The following is a 23507-nucleotide window of genomic DNA, read 5'->3' as shown; positions in this document are numbered from 1 at the left end:
CCAGTCAGTTAAAGCCTGTCTAATTTATCATGCCTCTCAGTATAACGACAGCGGAGAAAAACTGTGCAGTTGCATTCCCAGGGATGTCAACAGCTACCTGTGGAGAACATTTAGTAAGCTGTCTTTAAAGTCTAAAATTAACCAGAAGGCTGCTGTTTATTTGGAATCTTGAGAATAGGGCCGTGTTTTATGTGCCAGAATGAGTGGCCTGACATCAAAAACTTGATATGAAAGTTTGCCACCAAAGGAGTGGGCTGGCACAAAGAGCGGGCGACGCTTTCATTTAAATGAGGTTGGCTGGCAGCACCAGAACATTTCGCTATCAGCACTGCAGATGCCTGATATCATCTGCAACACACAGCAAGCCTATTATGTTATTTTGTTGTGTGTGTGGTTGTATACATAAAAATAATGACAGTTAAGAGACTATATAACACTCAACAGCCTGTGTATCGCTGCTGCTCTAATCAGGTATGCTAGCCTGTAGAGGTCTAGATCCTATCTTAACCATTTCTTCACCAGCCAATAAATATTTGATCTTCAGAGAAAATGCAAATTATACACAAATGTTGCATATCTCACTTTTATCATCAAGTCTTACAACTGCAAAACGTTAGGATGATCAATCTGTTAATTTTTTCAGTATATTGCCTGCATTGTATTTTATTTTTTTCTTCCAAAGCCTGAACATCATAAATATCTGTGATTTTAAAATAAACAAACAAAATCCAACATGCTACCTGCGAACTCCTTCAAAAGCTTAACAGCTATTTAACACCTCTGGTTTTATGTAGCTAAGAGGGGCCAGGAACCAAATTGCCTTAGCTTCAGAAAAGACATGGTGTGTTGTGGTGTTTGTTGGTTTTTTTAAATGAACTTACCCGCTTTCTGATATTTCTGTATTTGCATCTGAATTTATTTTCCTAAATGGCGCTCGCCTTCTGATCTTCCATTTTGAGCCTCCTTGCCTTCCATAGAACACCATGAGATGCTTTGTGCACACCGAGGTCAAGAGGAAGGAGCGCATCGCCTACATACACTCCCTTGTTTGTGTTATTACTGTACCGTACAAAGGAAAAAAACACTGTGCTGACAGGTATCAGTCTCTTGCCACTGTGTTTTTGACCAGCAGCCTGCCTGACACCCCACGGCCATTGCACAGACACGTGTACAACTCCAATAACAACAGCTGGAGGGAGACACAGATGACCAGCCAGACACTCCCTCCTCCCAGCCTCCTTTATGTCAATAGATCTTAATCTGGCTGTTTGTGCAATGTTTAAACAGTTTTGAACGTGCTCCAGAATATAAACAAAGGTGAGTAGGAGAACATCTGAGAGTCCCGTACCAAGAATCACTCGTCACTTGCTGCTGAACCAGGTAACAGAGAGCAGAGGAACAAGGAACTGCTAAGGAACAGAATACAAGCACCTGGTGTTAATTTGAAACAACCACCAATCAACAACATTAAAGTATCCAGAATTCTGACCACAGAAGGATTTCAAGGGCTAAATGCATTAACATTCTTAGTTCTCTTAAAAACAAAAAACGAAAAATTAAATTGCTGAGAACACCCACTTAGCTGCATGGAAATAAACTACCCTCATTGACCTCATCCCATCGCCATTTACAATGCACTCATCTTGTTTCCCTTCTGTGTTGCTAATCGAGCTAAAATTAACTGGTTCCTCCTGCTTCCACCACGTGCTAGCACCACAAAAATCAACATGGAGCAGGATCAATTGTCTCTCTTCACAAAGTGCTACCCACCTTGCTTGTAGATTTAGGACCTATTGGAGCCTCTCATGGGATTTTAACCACATTCATTGTGGGCCCGGAGAGCTGTTGAGACTGGGCGACAGAATCAGTAGCTCTAACAAACCCTTCTGAACACCTTCTAGTCATTATTGGCTTCTACAGACCTCAAAAAAATGGGCTGGAAGAAAGTGTGGATTTTGGTCCTGTTAAGCCAGCATCCACCTTAGGAAAAATCAACACCGTACTTGCCACTCCTGGATTGACAAAGAGCAAAGATGTGTCTTGAGCCAGGATTTCCACAAAGCCACTTTTTGTCAGGATGACACTTAATTATGTTTGAGGCACATTCAGAGGACACAGAAATTCATTTTATATGGTTGCCACTCTTACAACATTGGAAAAAATATATACCATATCCTAGTGTTCAATTTTAAAGCAGCTCCATTTTAGATCCCAATGTGATGTTGCAAAGGAAAAAAAGCCAAATCAAAATCAAATCCCAATCCTACCAGATAATACCCACTAAACAAAACTAAAGCACAGGTCAAATTGGCAGGAGTATGGAGTAGAACAGAAGTTTAAAAGAAAAAAGCACTCTGTGGAGATAAATATCCTTCGAGCGTGTGCCTGACAGCAGCAAGGTTTTATGACATTAAAAAAATACAATACACACTACAGTGACAAACAAGGTTATTCCATCCACCCCTGTACTAACTTGCTGTCCCATCACGTTAATTCAGGTGCACAATGAAAGGCAACTTGTATGAAACAAAGTAGGGTGGTTATTCTGGCAGCCCCAGGCAGTGAGCAGTCAGTCTGACACTCAGTTTGTTTTCCAGAGATGTCACAGGAATGGCAAATACTGTAAGACACACATTTGCCCACAGTGTTTCTGTGCCAGAAAAGGCTGCCTAGCCCCCATGACGTGCTGAGTTTTTCCCCCCCCTCCAAGACAAACCTTAAGATAAGAGCCTAACTCTGGCTTCCATTGTACCACAGCAGAGACCACAAGAAGTGATTCAGCAGAGCGTGGCCACCACCAGCATCTCTCACCCCTTCCCCGCTGCTGCGAAACTGGAGAGCCCTTCTGAGAGGCTTTCCAAAGCCTCTGCTGTTCACATTGATCTTGGTTAAAACGAAAAAGGTCAAAATTAACTGTTTTCCTCCTTTGCTCATCCTGGCAGAAACACTCAACTAGGTACGTTCCTCCCTCAATCATAAACCACAATTAACACCTACCTCAGTGCCAAAAAAAGCCCCACCTGCACCCACGCTCTGGGGAACTTCCCTGTAACAGCTTCTACAAAGAGTTCTGTTTTCAATAAGAAATTAAGCAGCGCACTGAGAATTAAATACATAGTGGCAGCACGGAACTAAGTGCAGTGCCACGGTTGGCCTCTACAAGTACCACTGGTTATTCATTTCCATACCTCACTCAACACCAAGCATTTCAAAGCTTTGCTCAGCTGCTGGGGAATTTCCAGCCTGCCGCAGATTCTGCCCCTTTCACCACAGAAATCTGGCCGTGACTGCCACAGGCAACATGCAACTTTGATTCTATCCCGATTTTCAGCCTACCTTCCATCTTCTTGGGAAGACTCTTCCCTTATTACTACAAGTATCCAGATTACTGGAGAATTTTTATTTCCTGAAGAAGGAGGAGTTACCATCATTGATGCTTTAGCATCATACATTGATGATAACTTCCTTGTCCAAGTGATAAGAGAAGCCAATGAGGAGAGGTGCTCTGCTGCATCTAGTTCTCACCAACAAGGAGAGGTTGGTGAAGCTCAAGGAATGTGTAGCTGTATTGACCATGACATAGCGGAGTTCAAGATCCTTAGGGCAGTGAAGAGGGTGCACAGCAAGCACCCCACTCCGGACCTCAGGAGAGCAAACTTTGACCTCTTCAGAATCTCCTTGGTTCAGGATCTCGCCCCAGGGTGACAAGGGGCACAAGAGAGCTGGTTATTGTTCAAGGGTCACCTCCTCCAAGCTCAGGAGAAATGCATCCCAAACATGAGGAAATCAGGCAAAACCCACCACCCCGGGCCACATCCAAAGCAGCATGAGCAGCAGGTCAAGGGAGGGGATTCTCCCCCTCTGCTCCACTCTGGTGAGACCCCACCTGCAGTGCTGCATCCAGCTCGGGGGCCCCAACACAAGAAGGATGTGGACCTGTTGGACCAAATTTGGGGAGGCCACAAAGATGATCTGAGCGCTGGAGCGCCTCTGCTGTGAGGACAGGCTGAGAGTTGCCATTTTTCAGCCTGGAGAAGAGAAGGCACCAGGGACACCCTATAGCAACTTTTCCAGCACCTGAAAGGGACCTACAAGAAAACTGGAGAGGGACTTTTTACAATGGCATGTAGGACAAGGGTTGATGGTTTTAAACTGGAAGAGGGGAGATTAGGTGAGATATAAGGATGAAATTCTTCCCCACAAGGATGGTGAGGCCTGGGAACAGGCTGCCCAGAGCAGCTGTGGATGCCCCATCCCTGGAAGGGTTCAAGGTCAGGTTGGACGGGGCTTGGACCAACCTGGTCTGGTGGAAAATGTCACTGCCCATGGCAGGGGGGTGGAACGAGATGATCTTTAAGGCCACTTCCAACCCAAACCATTCTATGCTTCTATGAAACTAACCATTTGAAAAGATCAGTTCATAAAATCTCCTAATAACCATCAGAGACTTGCTTCAGCATCTTTATTGGATACACCACAGCAGTTTAATTCTCACGTAAACCTCATTTGCAATGCCATCAACTTTCTTCTAATGGGCCACTAATCATCGTAGGGTTTCCTTTCAAGGAGCCAGCCCACCTCCTTGAGCAGTCTCACGAAACATCTAGAAGATTTGCTCTTCTACATCTAAGGAACTACCTATAAACACCTTAGCAAAGGCTCGACAAAACTAAGTAACCTCTCTAAAAAAGATCTTAATTACCACATACGTTTGCCAGAAAAGTCTTGCGTGTGGGATGTTACTAACCTTTGAATTCAAGCAGACTCTCTAAGAGGGCTCTAACACACAGAGCATGACTATGATGTATTTTCCTTTGAGGCTGGTTCAGTTCATTTAGAAAGTGATTTGAAAGAGCTAATGTACTATTTATGTACATTATAAAAAACGATCCATATGGAGTCAGACTTTGCAAAATGTTCACTCAAGTCTGCTTCACTCCCTCTGAAGACATTTCACAATCCATTCAATACCCAGTAGAGGAAGCCAAGATTATAGGCTCTGAGGGTAATTTAAATGTTTCAAAAGCTGACATCTTCTGGACTTGCAGCCAAATAAACATTTGGGGCAACACAGAACATCTCTCACACACACGTCTACAAAGTGGCATCCACCTGCAGTCTCCAAAATACTGATATGGAAAATAAAGAAGAGAAATGCATGCACAACCTTCCTCCCTACTAAAGAAAAGCAAAAGGGCATAATTTTCCTGTGACTCAGGAGAAGTAGATGATGTACTGGACTGGCTTGTAAAAGACGACCTAGCACGACATGGCTAAGACTGCAAACTATGTAAAAGAATCCCCAAATTATTAAGGTATTTTAAATCCTGCCAGCACATATGACTGTGCTGAGGGATTCCTTCCTTGAAAGGAGTTTAACCAACTAAAGTGACAATGACTCTTGCAAACCAACAGTGCATATACAAGTTGCTGCCACAGAAGTTTCATTATCTTTAAATCAGGAAATTTTTAGAGAGTTAACTTGTCATATTACTGGCATATTCTAATGCTCCCATTCCTTTGCTTCAGTATAGCATACAGAATTAGAGAAACATTTTACTTTAACAGATGTATCTTAGCTGGTAACTTCATACAAACTTCATAGTTTGCAGTATCAGCGTTTTGGGGAACAGGATTCTAGCCCTCCTCTGCTACAGGTTTTTTTTAATAAGAATTCTCATACTTGTAATACTGTCTGGTAAAGCACAAAGCAGGATGAAATTGAGAAGTAACTGTGAACCACTTGGGGAAGAGGATGCACCCACTTGTCACCAAGAGACCTCAGATTTGGAATCACTGTCCCTCAAAATTTGTTTCCCCGGTTCATTCTGTGGCTCTTTGCTGTGAAGTGCTGATCCAGGAGGCTCAACTGTGAACAGATCACGTGCAAATCCAAATTACTTGATTGCACCTATTTCCAACAGCCACTTTGCATATGCTCTGTTTACACAAAATACCAAAAACACTGGCAACATTTTTATTGAGCCATCACACATTAGGAATTTTCTCCTAAGAATTCCAGATGCCTGGAGAAACCTTCAGCACTTGCCTTAATATTTCATAAAGACGGACATTAGCAGCAAAGCACGTGCCAGCCCTTGACTTCCTTTGCAGGTCTTCGCGGTGCTAAACCAATTTCGCTACGACTGGTCTTGTTGGATGGTGTGTGAGGGAGACATGCTAGAAGACAGATAGCAATTAAACAGCTGAATGGCCAAGACAGAAAGAGGCAGAGCCACCCAATTGCCAGGCTTGTTGACAGTCAACACCCCTTTACGCACAGTGGGCGGGCAGCCAATCCAAGGTACACTGCCTTACGCAAGCCGTGAAACAATTAAAATCAGAAAAAAGATCAATAAATAAATAGCAGTTGGCACATCTCCCACACCAAGACTCTACCCTTACTAGTTTGGACTACACCTCAAACTGAATACAAAAAGCAAAAACGTTTTTGGTCTACCCATCAGGTGGAAACAAAATTTGCTTTCTCTTTCTAGTCCTTTTCTCCTCCCACACAATCGGGATTTTGAGTGTTTAAGAGTCCATAGTTCTTATGCCCTCGAGAGAGGAAAGGCCTTGAGTTGCTCAAGAACAATTCCTTTAGCAAGTGCACAAACTGGCTCTGCAGGGAGTCCAGTCCTGCTTAGTCAAAATGTTGGTGGCTTTCATATGTGGCCTTAAGGGAGACAGAAGATTAAAACAGTTTGTGTGGGGTGACTTCCCGATGCTCTCTTTAATTTAAAGTGGCACAAAGCAGAAAAAAAGGCTACAGCTATAATGTTGTATTTCAGAGAGAAGCGGAGGGATGGCCTTTTGCACAGTGCTTAGATCACCTCTGCAAGAGTTTTTGTCTCCTCATTCTGTTCCAAAAGATGGAGTGGATTATATTTGTACATTATTAAAACAGTCTCTTATGTTAGGTGATTCTTGAAAGAGGATAATAAGTGGTTACAATATGCTTAAAGTTTTATTCCACTTATCCTCCTATCCTCATCACAGTCTGCATGAACCGAGGCAGACAAAGACCGTCCATCTTTGCTCTCTCAGCTAAGGCAGAACTACCACTTAATTTCTACGTTTATTTCTCCCAAACTGTCAAGATGTCCTGAAACAACACAAAAATTACATATCTGGCACATTCAAAGGAGGGAGGAAAACCACCAAAGTAAATCGCGCATACACAACAAATGTCAACCCAAGAAATTAAACTCGCTTTTAAATTACTAAAAATAGATTGGGTAGCGAGGGGACTATCAATCAAATCTTAGAGCTGCTGAATATTCAAAGAACAGGCTTCTAATAGAGTGCTCTCTCAAGACTGCTTGAAATTTTTGTGATAAAAAATGCAAGAGAACATGAAAAAAGCAGCAGTAGGATAACGAAGAGCAAAATACACAAGACAGAAGTGGATACAGAGTATTAATTAGGCCATTAAGATCCTTTAATGTTTTACTGTCCAATAAAATATGTATTTCATAAAAATTAAGTGCCATGCAGAAGGAAGGCACACATGCATTTTATTGAGCTGTTCTGAAGAGACCGAAGACGTGAATTACTAGCAAAAAACATTTGTGGACAAGAGGGAATAGACATTAGAAAAAAATGTATCTGTACTATGAAAACAAAGAATATACTATCAGATAGGAATTTTCACTCTCATTTACCTAAGTGAGATATTAATCTGCTCTATAAGCATCTCATCAGTCTGGTTTTATGAGGAGTTTGATGTCAATTGAAACAGGGAGACTTATAAACACTTGAAAAAACTGTTCCGTGATTAAGACTGAATTATTGACTGAAGGGAATGCATTAAGACCACACAATAATTTGTACTCACAATTAGTCGATGAACCAAGTCTAGAAGTACATTTAGATGTCTTTTCATAGCCCACATTCAGGACACAAAACAATTGCTTCAACTTCTTCATCTTACAGATTGGTTCAAACCATCACTGCAAAACCTCCTGCTCCCCGTGTTTCTTGGTGGTGTCTGGTACATCAGGGCACACTAGCCACTTTAGATACATAAAACAACATTTCAAAGCTCACTAAGCTCACCAGCCAGAAAGCAGCACACAAGCTCAGCAGTGTTCTTAGGGCACTCACCGCCTGTCCTTCATGTAGGCAACTGTAAGACAACAAAGATCATAACCATCCAATGCACTCTGGACTACGCTCTGCAGCGTATTTTGCTTTCACACTCTCTATTTTTTTAGTCGTTTTGGAGTAGTAATCCTGAAGTGGATATCCTAGCCATGAGGCTGTAACCTTAGGAAACCCTCAGAAAACTGCTAAATGCATGAGGACTAAACCAAAGAAAATAAAACAAAGCAGGAATTAGGTATGGTTACGTGTGAGAGAGGCTTCTGTGCTCCAGACTAAGAAAAAGGAGAGCAAAGAATCTGTACTAAAAGCAAATTAGATAATTCCTCTCCCTTTTCATTAACATTGCCAGCTCTAAAAACATATGTTTTTTTTTCTTTTTCAAGCCACATTTCCACTTGGATTTAGAAGGGAATCTGGCTCCTCCACATCTAACCAGCAGTAAGGGGATGCTCGGTTTGTTAAGCATTTCTAGTGATGATGCCCCTTGGCTCTGAGTGCCGAACACCCAAAATGCTGCCTGTGCAGCCACTTCTGAGAGCTACAAGGAGCTCAAAGCAAATTAGTACATGTCAGAAGAATTGATATGGAGCTGAGTGCTAGCAGAGATCCACCCCGAATAAGAAAGCCAGCTGGAGAGAACTGTCAAATCTCTACAAGTGGCTTAACAAGCACCTAACCAGCCTATATCTCTTTTGTTAACCCCAGTATCGAATGCAACCCCCCCAACCACAGACTTGAACTCACTTGCCAAACTCCACACACTGCAATTGCTGCAAGAACTCTTCTGTTATCAGCAGACAGTAATTACTACACCTAGGCCAGTAATAAGACTTTATTTGCATGGTATAAGTAGTAAATTCAAGTAGTTTCCTGTTCTTTACCAACATCCTGTTGCCACATCTACTCCTCCAGGAAACTGCAGCACCGAGCGAGAGAATTTGGCATCCCACAGAACAGCTCTGACGCCAAATGGCTATCAGAGCACAGTTACTAGGAGCTTGCTTACAAAGAAAACAATTACATTAATCTGGTTGTCATTTATGCTTTCAGTTATTCGGTGCAAGAGTGTGTGTCCCATTTTCTGGAACGGAAGAAAACAAAAGGGGAAAAAAAAAGTGTTGTTTTGATTTGTTACCTGAAGTCAAAACAGACGCTGTGCAGTGAGGATGCTCACACAGCCGGCTCCAAAATAACCAAGATAAGAATTACTGCAGATTTCATCATTTTTATTTCTGCTTTCGTACAAGCAAACATTCTCACTCTCATTCACCCCCTAGATTTATATAAAACCACAACAGTACCAACTGGAAGAATCCCACAGTCAGCTAAGCATCCATGTAATGATTGAGAGTTCGCTAACACAAAGACTTTCCACCAGCAAAACTCAAATCTACGTTTAAGCTTTTACAGCTGAGACTCTGCACAAGAATGTACAAGACAAGTGTGGCATGTTCTGGTCAGATTAATCTTTTAATAATCAATACTTCAGCTAAACTGAACCGAGCTTGGTTTAAAAGGATACATAAGCAAACATACACTGAGTTTTACACAGCATTAGTTTATATTCACAACCTGACCTACAGCACAGCTATTTTTGAATCAACAAATTGGGCAGTAGTTTCACATGAGAGAAACTTTCCTTAAACGTTTAATATAACTCATGACAAATTGAGCTGCTTAGCCAAAAATTACTTGACATAAAGTCCATAATTAAAACCAAGTGATCTTTTATCACCATCTTGCTGTGCAACAAAAAAACCTGTTCTCAAAGACAGTCTTTGAAATCAAATAACAGCAGGAAAAATCTAAGATGAAGCACTAAGGCAGCAAATCTTTAAAGAGTTTCTAGTGAGAGCAAAACCACCATCCACAAGTTGCAGCAAAGCAAATGATGCATCTCAAACAAAGAACAAAAAAGCGGTTGCACATGCAGATTACGCAATACTTAAGTAAAACTACACGAGGAGTTATCGCAGTCATACGCGGCATTTCAGAAACAACTGGTTCTGTAGTCGTGGTTATGTGGTCAAAGCATTTCCTTAGTGTTTGTATGTACAGCCCCTGGGATGTCAGGACACCCGCGCTCACACACCCCACGATGGCATCGTTCTAACCACAAGAATGGAGGCCCAGTGGTTAGAGCAAGGTCCTCAAAACACTGCCATACATTGGGTATATCTCTGTTTTTATGCATTATTTTACCTCAGTTTGTGCCTCCGGTTACTGGCTAACAGACTGTACAATCTTGCTTTGAAAGGGAAATGAAAAGACTGTTGGATGTAGGTCTCAGTTTTCCACTTGGTTACTAAGCCCCAGTTGCAGAGACGTCCCTGCTACCCAAACACTGAAGCCAACTTGTTTATCTGCAACATGGAAAGATTAATGCACACATCAGATTTTGTGAGATCAGCACCTTGATATGTGCTCAGAGGACTGGACTATTTATTTTTGTCAAGTTTATTAAGTACGTAAGAAAATCCCATCGTATATAAAGCAGCACGCTCTTAATAAAACTTCATATGCACGGTAAGTTTTCAATTTATAATGGGGCTTATATGCATAATAAATTTATTTTAACTCCATGCTTTATTTTCACATATCCATATATTTACTACACTTACATTTTCACTCAAACTACAAAACTTCTCCATTTATTTCTTCCATTTCCTATAAGCTAAAAGAACTATAGATTTAAAAACGTATTTTTACGCTTGGAAATCTCGTACTGAAAGTATCCATTTACACTGAAGAACACAAACTTCAGGCTCCATTAATAGCGCTACTGCAAACATACAAAACGGTCACAGAGGCAATAACCAAATATCCCATGAAACATTCACAGACAAGCACCATTTTCCAATCTATTGAGCTCCCAGTTCGAAAAGCTCAAGTGTTATTACCAGGCTATGCTCAATCAACATTTGCAGTTTTCAGTCAATAGAACTTTTGTACTTAGGAGCATTTGAAAACTTGACCCATAGCTGCTTAAAATTTGGGTTAGCAAGCTTAACTTTCAAGTCTTTCAGTTCCTTTGGTTCTGGGGAGAAAAAAAAATAAATAAAAAAGCGCTTATGTTACTGCAAGTTTCTAACTTGTTATGGCCACTGCTTTTAAATATTGAGTAAATTTTGAAGGTATCAAAGATAAAGTTAATAATTCAGCATTAACTGATCCTGTAAACACCTAATTAGCTTGTAAATTTGAAAAAAATACTGCCTTCAGCAGGAAAAATGTACTCCAGCTAATGTGTCCTGCTGTATCTTATATTTTCACTTGTATCAACAGTTTTTAAAATCTAGCAGATAGCCTACTGACAGTCTTGAGTTGCTTTTTGTAACAGAAAAATACCTAGATATTTATCCACAGATTTCCAGCTTCCACTAGCACAGCTAAAAACACTTCTAGCAAGCCTTAATTTGATTTAAAGCATTTATTTTTGATCTAAGTACTTCCATAATTTCACCTTGATTTATATTTGTAATGCGTGCTGTAGTGTGGCACTCAGGTTAATTAAACAGATTAAGGGGTCTTCAGCTGTACTTCTTCCACCCACTTTGTTTCTAACTACCATTAACCTCTAGGAATTGCCCTCCTTGTTGGTCATTATTGTTTAATTATACTTCATAGTTATGTCATCACATCTGTGAAATATAATCTTCCTTAACAACACAGCTGTGAAATATGATACTCTGGCCCAGCAGTGGAATTCTGGTTACGGTAGATTATACAGACACATGATGTCGATGGAGGAAGCGATAGGAAACTTTGAACAGGTCTATTGTGTTCAGAGGTAGGAACAGTCTTCAAGAAAGGTCTCAAACTCTTCCTCGTTCCTCCCTTCCCCACCTCTCCTGACAAAACCTTCCGCCAATTTTAAGAATAACCTCTTCTAAACTTAGAGGCCTTACAACAGAGAAGTTTCATACAGAAAAATGAAGTGAGAAGAAACCTCAGAAATATAATCTAGGAGTCTAGGATTTATTTTTTTAACAGATAGTATGAATACTATCTGAAAGACACTTTTTTTCCCTGGAACCATCTGCTTCCATTCATGATCTCATGATGCACAAGCACCTCCTTTGCTTGTAATAAACAGCAGTAGTGACTGCATTGGCCCGAAAGAAACAGGACTTGGTGTATTTCTGCTATACTTTACAGGTGGGAATTAAAAAACAAAACCAAAACAACAAAACAACAAGGGGAGACAACTATTTAAACAACTGGCTCACAGAACATTACCAGCAAGAGCTCCCCACATCACAAGGACCTCCCATATAAATTACTGAATGGAACAGGCGTTAATTCCTGAAATCTAATATAAACTGCACATTCTGCTGATACACATAGAAGGTGTGGCTGTATCAAACAGAACAGTACTGTCACCATAAAATAATAGAAAAAAGTAAGTCTGTACTGTAAAGTCTGTGTACTAAGACTTGTCTTTGCTTTTTCCTATTTCTGACAACATTAGTTGGCTAGCAGCAGGTATACAGGCTACTCCACATAAAAGAAATGCACCAATATATTTTTTTTTACTGGGGGGGATAATGTGTCTATGTATGTGTGTGTGTGGGTGACTGGGAGGGATTTGTCCGATTTTCCAGAGTGGAGATAACAGCAGACAGGAGAACTGTTTACATCCTCAATCAAGACTGTGCATACCAAGCTTCAACAGCATTTTTTTTTTCTTAGTCTGGATTACAAACCCTTGACTGGCCAGCAGAGGCAAGGAGTTGTTTACCTGTTAGAAGCAAGGGGGCAAATTCCTTTAGATTGATACAAAACATTTTCCTACTCTGGTAGTCAGAAAGGGAGGAGCAACCAGTTTATTTATGTAGCTCAAACAGCGGCCAAGCAAAGAGGATGCCTTATTGTGCAGAGTTCATAACTGTACACTAAACTCCTCCCTTTAAAGCGATGAAGAAGGAAAATTGCCGTTCCCACTCCAGGAGTCACAAGCAAATGGAAGGGGAGAAAAATAAGCAACCAAGTCACTGCTGGAGAGAGTTTTCAAGCACAATGCTTATGATTAACCAACTGAAGAAACAGAATGACTGGGAGGAGGGAGCTCACAGAGATAAACTCAGAGCCAGAGGGAGCTTCAACAGAAATGCCCTGGGCTTCGGGTGGTCTTGTTTTACAAAGCACGATTAATTAAAGAGACACTAAAGGACATCTCTTTTAAAAAATGAAACACGTTACAAAGCAAAATGCCTCAGAGAGAAAGCAACTGGGGAGTTATAACTAAATTACTAAGTACAAAATGAAGCAGCCTGCAGAGGAAATGAGTAATTAAAAAACCCTCCCCTGAGCAACAGGCTAGCAAGAGAGGGATAACTCCAGGACCCTTGTGCTGGAGGTAAACAGCATCGAAGCCAAAACCTGCCAGATGAAACCAGATCTTTTATACAAACAAGGAAAGCCTAGTGGAACATCATGAAAACCCAAATTCCTGCCTTTACGGGGTGCTTTCACTCAAGAGATGGCACAAGGCACAGCCTGTGTGGTACAACCTGAAGAGATGCAAGAATTACATTACCCACCACCACCACGCTGCCAGCCCAGGGGTGAAGCTTTGCAGTGCTGGACAGTCCTCAGGAACCATAAACAATGTTTTCAGAGGAAGAAATAGATTTATATCAACCTTATTCTTCTTTCTGCAAGAGAGTGTATCTAAAACACAGCGCAACCACCTCCCTGCTAGCTCAGAAAACCCTTCTGCAGGCCCCTCCCTCAATGAAGCAAAGACACCTTGGGCACCTGTGCACCGAGGGTCCTGGTGAGCAACATCACCCTTGGCCTGGCCCAACTCCCTCTTTTGTCTGTTGTCCCAGAGAGACATCAGGAACAACATCCAACTTGCCAACCCCAAAATAAGCACTCTGGCAAAGTGATTTTCCAACTTTTTCCACTGGGTCTTCCCCAGGGAAGACAAGCCCTGGGTGTAGCAAGTTTTAGCTCACTGACAAGAGTGCTTCTTCTCCCATTTATCTTTTGGAAATCCCTTAAGGGCCAGCAGTTGAACATGAGTCTGTTGGCGGGCAGGCATGGAGGATGATGACCATGGAGTCAGCCCTCTGGAGAAGCACCCTGAGTAAAGGGACCCACACTATTCCCCCAATGTGGTCCCCTCAGAGGGAGCAGCCCCAGCCCTGATGAACATCATCCCCTTTCTCAGTTGTGGTCGGCAGCAAGGTCGGGTAGGCGAGGACATCTCCTGTTGACACTGAGGCAGATCCACTGGTAAGTCACCAGGCAGACATTCCTCACCACCACCTCCAGCCCTCCATCAGGTGAGGGTCACTCTGTCATTCATCGCACAGACGGTCCCTCACCCACCATGAGCAACTTCAAGTGACGGGTCCCTCGCCATCCCCTCAAGCTCTTTGTGGTCTGGGGAAGTCCTCAAGGCCATTTTCTTCACAGGCAGTCCCTCACTGTCCCCTCAGGCCCTCTGTGGGCAGGGGGATCCCCCAGTATCTCTTTCATCCACGGTGGCCCCTCACCAACACCTCAAGCACTTCTTCTGTCAGACCTGTGTCCCCTCCGTGGGGCGCAGGCACCTCACGATCTCCTCGGTGCGGCCAAGGGACCCCTCACCGTCCCCTTCCTCTCCACCCAGACCAGAGGTCCCTCTCTGCCCCCTCAGACCTTCCCCTGATTTCTCCCCACAGGCCTCGGACTCTCCCTCTCCCTGTGGAGCGGGTCCAGCCCCGCGGGCTCTCGCCACCTCCCCGCGGGGCCGCCGCCCCCGCGCCCCCGGCCCGGCACTCACTGCGGCGGGAGCTGTAGGGCCGGGCCGCCGCGGCGCTGGAAGGCGCCGTCCACGAAGACGCCGTTCTTGCCGAGGCAGCGCAGGTAGAAGTGCGGCTCCTGGAAGCTGAGCTGCAGGTGCCGCCGGGAGATGAAGCTGGAGTGCCCCATGTTGACGTCCACCGAGCCCTGCGAGGAGTTGCGGCCTATGGTGACGGCCGGCTGCCGCATGAGGAACTCGAACTCGCGGCCCTGCAGCCGCGCCAGCACCGGGCCGGCGGAGGCGGCGGCGGGCGGCCCGGCCGGGGGCGGCGGCCCGGGAGGGGGCGCCGCGGCGGGGCTGCAGGGCGCCGAGCGCAGCGCCAGCAGAGCCCGCGCCCCGCTGCTGTCCTCCCCGACTTCGGCCATGTTCCCAGGCAGGGAGCGAGCCAGCGTGCCGGCCTCCGGGGCGGAGCCGGCGGGGCGGAGGTGGTGGGGGGGAAGCGGGGCGGAGCGGGAGGCGAGCCCGCCGCCGCTGCCTTCCCCTGCCTCCCCGGCAGCACCGCCGGGCCCGGCCGCCCCGCCGCGGTTCATGACGCGGGGCGGGGACGCAGTGCCGGGCTCGGCGGGGCCGCGGCGCCTCCTACAGGCCCGGGCGGGCCGGCTGCGCTGGGCAGCTGTTCCGGCCCTCGGGCAGGTGCTGAGGGGCGACCCCTTCCGAGGGGGCGACCCCTTCCGAGGGGGCGACCCCTTCCGAGGGGGCGACCCCTTCCGAGGGGGCGACCCCTTCCGAGGGGGCGACCCCTTCCGAGGGGGCGACCCCTTCCGAGGGGGCGACCCCTTCCGAGGGGGCTCCCGCCACCTTGGCCCTGAACCTGACAGAAAAATCGCTTTCTGTAGGCTCCGAGAGTTGAATCACCCCCAAAACTGCCCCGCTCCCCTGCGCTGGAGAGGTGCCCCCACCCCAAAACTCTCCCGGCTTTCTGTGGGGCAGGGTTACATCCACCCCGCAGCTGGTACGGTGTTTTCAAACAGACTTAGGCCGGGTGAGACAGCAATTTGTTGCCTCCTCATGTCATGACGCCAAAACCCAACCGCACTTTTAGACGGAGATTAAATCACAACTCGATCTTAGTATCCCTGGACAGTTTGCTAAAAGAGGCAGATTCATCCCAAATATACGAAGGTATGAGTTCAAAACACCTTCATACACTTTTATAGACCTTTTAAATATATATTAATATATACACTCATGTATATACTCACATAGTGTTTTTATGCTCTTAGCTTTACACTCATATAATTTTTTTAGAAGGTACTATGTAGATTGTTTAGCTTGTATTACATGATTTCTTCAAATTACTTTTTATATCATTTTTTATATGAGTTACTTATATGAATCATAAAGGTGACGTTCTTTGATGCAATGGCATGTATTTGGATCATGTACATACTGTACTGTTTAGATTATCAAGATGAAACAGGAAAAACTTTTCTATGTATGTGAGCCAGTGGTACTTTGCAGAATCCCGAATTGTTAAGTAACCAGAAAATACAATAAATTTGACAATCCTGGGAGGGCGAGCAGCCGTAATTGCTTATTGCTTCGGGTCGTGCGGGGAACGCAGCAACTCGTAGCAAGGCTGCTCAACAGCTTAGAGGAGATGGGGAAAAAAAAATCCCATAACCAGTCAAAAGTGCAGAGCAAATTTCAACTGCGAAGACTGTAATTAAATGAGCTGGAATCAGTCCAGGACCACAAGGTTAACATCCCCGTTCCTGGAACATCTTCCCTGAGATGTTTAATGACTGCTGAGCAGTCGGGACCTGAATTAGACATCTCACCCGAGACACCATCTTCAGTAAATGTGCTCTTTGCCGCTACAGTTCAATATGAGCCAAGAGGAAGAAAGAAAAGCACCGTCGAATAAAACACCGATACTCCTTCCTGTGCCTCAGTGTTTGCTCTCCAGCAGGTCTCAGCCAAGCCAGGAACAGCAAAAGGCTGCAGTCCCCAGGGCAGGAGAGGAAGGAAAGGCATCCCTGGAGGAGGCACAGGGAGGTGGACACATGGAGTGACCATCCTGGAGGCCTGAAATTAAATTACAGCCGAAATAGTGCTCTCAGAGGGTCAAGCAGGGTCAGGGCACACAGCAGTGGTGTAAACTGGGCCCCGGTGGGGAGCTGCTCCGCTCGCACTCGTCTGCCTGAGCTCCTCTCCAGCTCCAAATTGCTCAGGATCAGCAAATGCTCGTGGCCACAAATAAAATGTGGCCAATCTGGTAGGTGAGAGCCAGAGTGTGACAGGGGAACTGGCTCAGGCCTTTTGCACTTTGACACCGGGGTAATGGTGCTGGTAAGTGTGCTCAAAAAGGGGCCTGAGCCAGCAGACAGGTGTGTGGGAGCAGGTGAGGTGGGACCTGCTATCAGAGCAGCGTTTGACCTGTCATAAAAAAAGAAGAAAAAGGAGCTCCGGAGAGATTTTAGTTCATGTCTAAGGCTTTTCTAAAGCCCCAAATCATGTCATTTGACCAGAAGGAGTCTGAAAGGATCAGAAATAGGGTGAGGCTGTTATCAGATGTTGTCAGTAAATGTTTCCACGGCTGCATGGTAAAACTTATTGTGGGCAGGTGAGGCAGGAGCCCAGCCCGGCATGGGCAGGAGCGGGGCGGTGGTTCCAAATCCAGGAGATGCAAACAGCCCTGGGGACCCATCTGATGTGGGGCCAAGAGGTGTGTCCTGCCAGGGCTGGGCCCTGTTACCTCTCCCACATCAGATACAGGCTATGGATTTCTGCAGCTCCGCTCGGGGAATAACCCGAGGGCTGGCACGTGAGGCCGGCTGTGAAGATCCTCGTGCTGCTCTGCGGCTTCCCGAGTGCTTCGGGCAGATGGGCTGTGGAGCTGGGAATGACGATGGGCACATTCACATGTGTCATGGCCACTCTGCAGCCACCAAGATGCTCCCACTGCACGAATCGGTAAGATTCTTCTTCTAACAAGTCCCTTTCTTTCTGCCTGCAAATTTCTTGAGTGGAATTTGCTGCTTAAGCCAGTGCTGCTGCCGAGATAAATCCCAGCTTCATGCAAAATGCGATCAAGCGGTGTATGGAAACAGGATTCCTCCGAGCTGCCTGATGGGTTGCGCTTAGCATCGTGTCTCACCAGCTCGTCCGCCTGCAGCATCCATTCCCTAAGCTCCTTGTGCCGCGAGGAACAGAGCGCTCTGCTCGGCAGCCTCCAACGCTCTGCTTGGCTCTAATCCACCCGGCAACAGCATCAAACCAAGGGCTCTTCAGACAAGGAAACGCTTTGCGCTCCTCCAGTCAACTAATCCTGCTTAAAGTCAAGCTGGCTGCCCCAATGTAAATGCCTGATGTAAATGCACACAAAATTGTTTGAATTAATCTCATCCTGTACGGCTGGATTGACTTTAAAGTGGTTAATTTTCCTCGGCAGGGTTTTAGACAGATATGTCTGCAGGTGTGGCCAAACTTCCTGACTCTACAAGTCGCCTACCAAAATATTCAGATGGCCGGGAGCTGCCAGCCGGGTACCACGAGCCAAGGGGTGGGAGCAGCCCTAGCAGGAGATGGGCCTGCTGGGGGACAGCACGGTCCTTGTGTCATCCCTGCAAGGTGACCAGGCACTGGGGCAACACCTGGATGTGGAATGGCACCTTGGCCATCCCCAGCCATCCAAATGGGCCGGCTGTGGGCTTGCTCCAGCCGTGACTGTGCTCAAGCACTAGCATGATGTGATGCCAAGACCCTGTACAAGTGTTACTGCTTGTGCACATGCAGAAATAATCCCTCCTGGCACTTTGTAGAGACACCGTGGGCCATTTTGAGATGCTACCCTGCTCTGCCATGTATGTGCAATAGAGCAATGTGAACCAGGAGGAGAGATAAAAAGTTCAAACAAAGCAGCTGGGAAGGGGAGGGTGAGAGCAGAAAGGAGCTGGGATAGAGTCGGTGTTACTCAGAGAGCGGTACAAAACCTGACTGTCCTTTGTCAAATATTTGTTTGACAGTGTGTCATCGCTAACTGTCTCAATACAGTGATACACAGCAGGAATCTGCTGCTATCAGTTGTGGGCAAATGAATGTAATGGCTTGTCATGGTCACCCAGGTACCACTGTGTTGGGCAAACACAAATCTTGCAAAAACAGTGATAAAGGTAATTTTCAGCATTTATCTGCTGACTAGCATCTGCTTGAAAACCGTTTCTGTAAGTGAAATGCTGCATTTCTATAGTACTTCATTCAGCTCTTGCTCGCTATTCTGATTAACAAGACTGAATACATACTTATCAAGCCCCAATTCAGCAAAGAAGCTGCCCAGCTTCGACACTGCAGGAAATCTGTTCTGCCCCCAGACCAAAGCATAATTGACAAGCAGCTTCGACAGAAAGGAACGATGTGAGCTGCATGCTGGGCGTGAGCGGCTTGATGTATTTACCCAGCAGCTAGACAACATGTTGATGCTCACAGTGAAAGCCAGGCTAATGCACACAGCCCTGACCTGGGGAAGGAGGAGGAGAGGAGTGAAGGAAAGCAATTACTCTAAGGAAAAGAGACGGCTGGCTCCATGCTAGCCCCATCCAACATTTCTCCTGAGCTCAGTGCCAGTCTGACAGGGTGAAGTGCAATAGGGCTTCCACTGATGTAAAGCGTGCGTCAGTAGCAAGCGAGCAGAGGCTTCAGGACCCGCATCACACAAATACTTTGATAAAATACAAAAGAAGAGGGCAGTGTTCCCTCGAATTCCTGCCCAGCTCCCTGCAACACTTGTCCCTTTCCCTTCCCTCAGCCATCAAATAGGTTTTAAACGCTGTTGTGGTTTTTGTCCAAACCGATTTGAAGCAATGTAAGTGATGAACAACGTGCCCTGTATCTGTGGAGCTACTTTCCCCAAAGCACCTGCGCTCAGGAGCAGCTTCACTTCTTTCTCCAGCTGGGTGGGTTTTAATTCTGCTTTCTGTCTCAGGGACATCACAGTGCTGTGACACAGGAGCAAAAAGGAGTTTGCACTTAGATGTATCTGGTAGGATTTTCTTTTTAACCAAGCAGCTGCAAGAAGTTAAATAAAATTAATTGTTTTGAAACATAATCAAGTGCACCATAGTGTCTGTCTCACACAAGCACACATGCTCACATGGTGTCTGACCCAGCCTCCGGTGGGATTTCTACCTGTTTTCTCAATTCTGTTGCTAGATCTGTGCTTTTAACCCTGACCCTCATGTCTCTCCAGTGACCTCCCTCGGTCCTGACCTGGAGCAGCCCATATAAATCTCATTTCCTGCAGAGGGTGCATCCACAATACAGATCTCTCACCTGGAGAGCACCTGTGATGCTTGCAGTGGCATCAAGGAGGTGACCTGCTGCTGAGGCTCTGGGGAGCCCAGAGGAGCCGGGACACCTGTAAATACCCCTCTGCAGTCAGAACAGCTTTGCAAATATGTCACGGCAGCTCTGAGCCAGGTTTTAATCCAGATGGCCTGATAAGAAAGGGTTTGCCTGTGGAGGAGGTGATAGAGAAACTCTTTCTTTTCCTGCACAGCTTTTAATCAGCAGAAAGTTGAACAAAACAACACCAGTGAGTAAGAAACGTGGTGGGAGCAGTTATGGTCCTGAAAGCTCACAAAGGATACAAATCCACCATTTTTTCTCCTAGTGCCAGTAGGCTGCTGTGCTGAAGGAAGGAGTATCAGAAAAAGCTTTGCAGACAGCAGGACCTAGCGCAAGGTGGGCACGGCTTAAACCTGGTCAGGGCTGCCTCCTGCAAGGTGCTGAGCGCTTCGTGCTGGGTGCTGAGCGGCGGCCTCAGTGCCTGGCGAGATGGGGCTAAATGAGATGCGGCATCTGTTACCTCCCTCCCGGGAGCAGCGGAGCCTGGGAAGATTGTTCTTTCTATAGTGATGAATTTCTTCATTTTTTAACATCAGCTGTGATCCTGTTTACTGTAAACTCCAGTATGCTGGAAGTGTTTCTGTCATGGTTTATTTAGGTTTCACAGGGATTTTTTTTTTTTCAAATCACACTTATCAAGAATATATTTTCACAGCAAGTTCTCTGAAATACAATAAAGACCGAGGAACATCTGATGCCCAGGCTCTGCTGTTCCCTAAGATATTATATGATCTGCTCATTCCCCATGCAGAAATGCTGTCACTTTTCTAGAATCCATGCCAGAGACTGTCTGATGTATGGTAGCCCATTTCAGAAAGCTTTAAACAAAACCATTTGTTGTCAAGATAATTTTACAAAAGCAGGACCATTTCATGGGTTGTGGTTAAAATAATTCATAAAATATACACTGGTGTGTGTGCCTCCAGCTTTAAACCCACTCAGCTAACTTACTTTCAATTTGGCTTGAAACTTAGACCTCGGTGAAATACATAACACAAGCCAGGTCTGAATTATTCGCTTTAGTCCTTTTTGAATGATCTCATTTTCTCACTTTCCATCGATGCAAACAGAGGAAAAAAGAAAAAGCGCACATACTTTTCAACAGCTAAAAACAACTGAACCAATAAATATAAAATCTGATATCAAACACGAAGCATTTCAGCCCAAAAGGAATATGGTTTTGGACTTTTATGAGCAACTGTAGCATATACTGCCTGTTGCTGCTGAAAACAAGCTCCATGAGTTGTCTGGAGGGTTGGGAGCAGCTGGTCTTAAATATCTTGCTTTATAACCTGCCTGAGCAGCTAGAGGAGCCAGTAAAGCTACGGAATGTGCCCATTTGAACAAAACCCACAGGACCCATATGTTTAGTGTCCCAAACCTTGTATTCTGATTCCCACCTGTGATGATATATCTATCTGATATACAGCCAGTGTAACATGCTGCCAAAACCACGATGGTCACACCTGATCCCAGATTCCTATATTTTCACGGGCAGAAACAACACAGGGAAGGTCAAGGCAATCTGGAATCAGATCCAGACCCAGCAGGGTATGTGTGTAAACAGTCTCCTTGCCATGTCACCTCTGTCATGACCCACCAGCCTGGAGCCGCGTTATCCCCTTCCAGTGCTTCTTTAACCAATTACCCCTCCAGAATGGGTAGCCTCCTTTTCTCTTTTAAGTAGCTATCACCTGTCAACCTGCTGGATACCAAAAGCTTTTCTTCTGAATGGGAAAAAAAAACCCACTAGGCCAAGCCATGCCAGGAAAAAAGGAAAAGGTCTGGACTCAGCCTTTCTTGCCCTGCTCAGGGCTCCTGCTTCAGAGCATCCCAGGGATGCACATACACGCTGGACACCCTCCTGGCCAGGTTAGACCTCAAGGAAGGATGTGGTGGCCAGTCTTCATGGGATGCTTTTTCTTTTCTGTTTTGTCAAATAAGGAACAGGAAACCAAGGGCAGAGGCGGAATGTACAGTGCTGTGACATGGACCTAAGCGCAGAGTCCCGAGACCCATGCAGGTACAGCCCTGGACTTCAGCTGCTGAGTAGTATCTCAGTAGAGGAAATTTTAAATCATTAGACATAAGGAAAAAATTCTTTGCAATGAGGGTGGTAAAACGCTGGCCCAGGTTGCCCAGAGAGGTGGTGGATGCCCCATCATCCATAGAGACATAAGGGCATTTGCTGTAAGTGCTGGAAAACCCTGGGTTTACAATCATCGTGCCTCACTTTAAGGGCACACTGTCAACTTCAGAAAAACATCTGCTATAAACAGTTTTACTTACATACATTACTAATAATACCATACAGTATTAAAAGTTAAAGGATTTTAAAAATCCAATTTACTTGTCCTTCATCTCGGCCAGGGGAAAAAAAAATCAATGAAATGGGTCCTGGTTTTGTTTAGAGGAATTTTCACTTACCAGTTGCCTCGTGCTACTGTTCTGGCTCTGCAGGCAGGAAGAGACGTGTTTACCTGCATAGAAAAAAACCTGTGCATCCTGGAAATTGAAAAATAAAAAGAGAGAGAAATAAGAAGGCATGAAAACATGTCTATTGATTTTTTTTTTTATAAATACGTGTTTTACAGAAATGAAACAGTGACTGAATTTAACCAAAGGTCTTTCTTCACCAGCAAAATAGTAATCATGTGAGAGTTTAATGGTTGAATCGAATTCAGCTTATGTTAGAAAGAGATTACTGCTATGGAATAACCTTTGACGAAATTAAGGGTGTTATTTTTCTTTTTTTTTAAAGGTAGGATTTTAACCCCCTGACAATTAGAAGTAACTTATAGAAAATTTGGGTCTTAGACAATATTTGTGTAAGTCAAACTAAAAGATAAAAATAGGAACTCTGTAGCCTCCAGAAACACTGACTCTAACCCCACAGGCTCGTTTGTTCCTGGGTTATATGTTTTGGGGGCCCAGAGAGAGAAAAACCAAGGGAATGTGATTTGAAAGAGATTTATGCACATTGGTCCCTTTATTTTCCATGTGGCCTGGAGTGAATGGTGAATGTCATCTGCTACCGGCCTCCTGCCACCCACCCGCTGCTCTGCCAGCAAACCTGTCCCCAGGAACAAGTTATTCCCAGAAAGAGCATTGGAACAGGCTGCCCAGGGCAGTGCTGGAGTCACCATCCCTGGAGGGGTTGAACAGATGGAGATGAGGTTCTCAGGGACATGGGGCAGTGCCAGGTTAACAGTTGGACTTGATGAATTTGAGGGTCTTTTCCAATTGAAATGATTCTCTG

At 45.1% G+C, this 23507-nt stretch overlaps 1 protein-coding gene across 2 annotated transcripts in view; it reads right to left on the bottom strand.

Moving 5' to 3' along the window:
• FOXK1 (forkhead box K1) overlaps nt 1–15339 on the bottom strand; it is a 48523-nt gene extending 33184 nt beyond the window's left edge. For both annotated transcript variants that reach the window (XM_080353803.1, XM_080353804.1), the window contains exon 1: nt 14882–15339. In XM_080353803.1, coding sequence (XP_080209929.1) covers nt 14882–15267 — 386 coding nt within the window. In that variant the 5' untranslated portion in view covers nt 15268–15339. The remainder of the gene's footprint in view (nt 1–14881) is intronic.
• Nucleotides 15340–23507: the final 8168 nt, after the last annotated feature.

The sequence above is a fragment of the Nesoenas mayeri genome (genome assembly GCF_963082525.1).
Source record: "Nesoenas mayeri genome assembly, chromosome: 15".
Taxonomy (NCBI): Eukaryota; Metazoa; Chordata; class Aves; order Columbiformes; family Columbidae; genus Nesoenas; species Nesoenas mayeri.
This window is presented reverse-complemented; position numbering and strand designations above follow the sequence as displayed.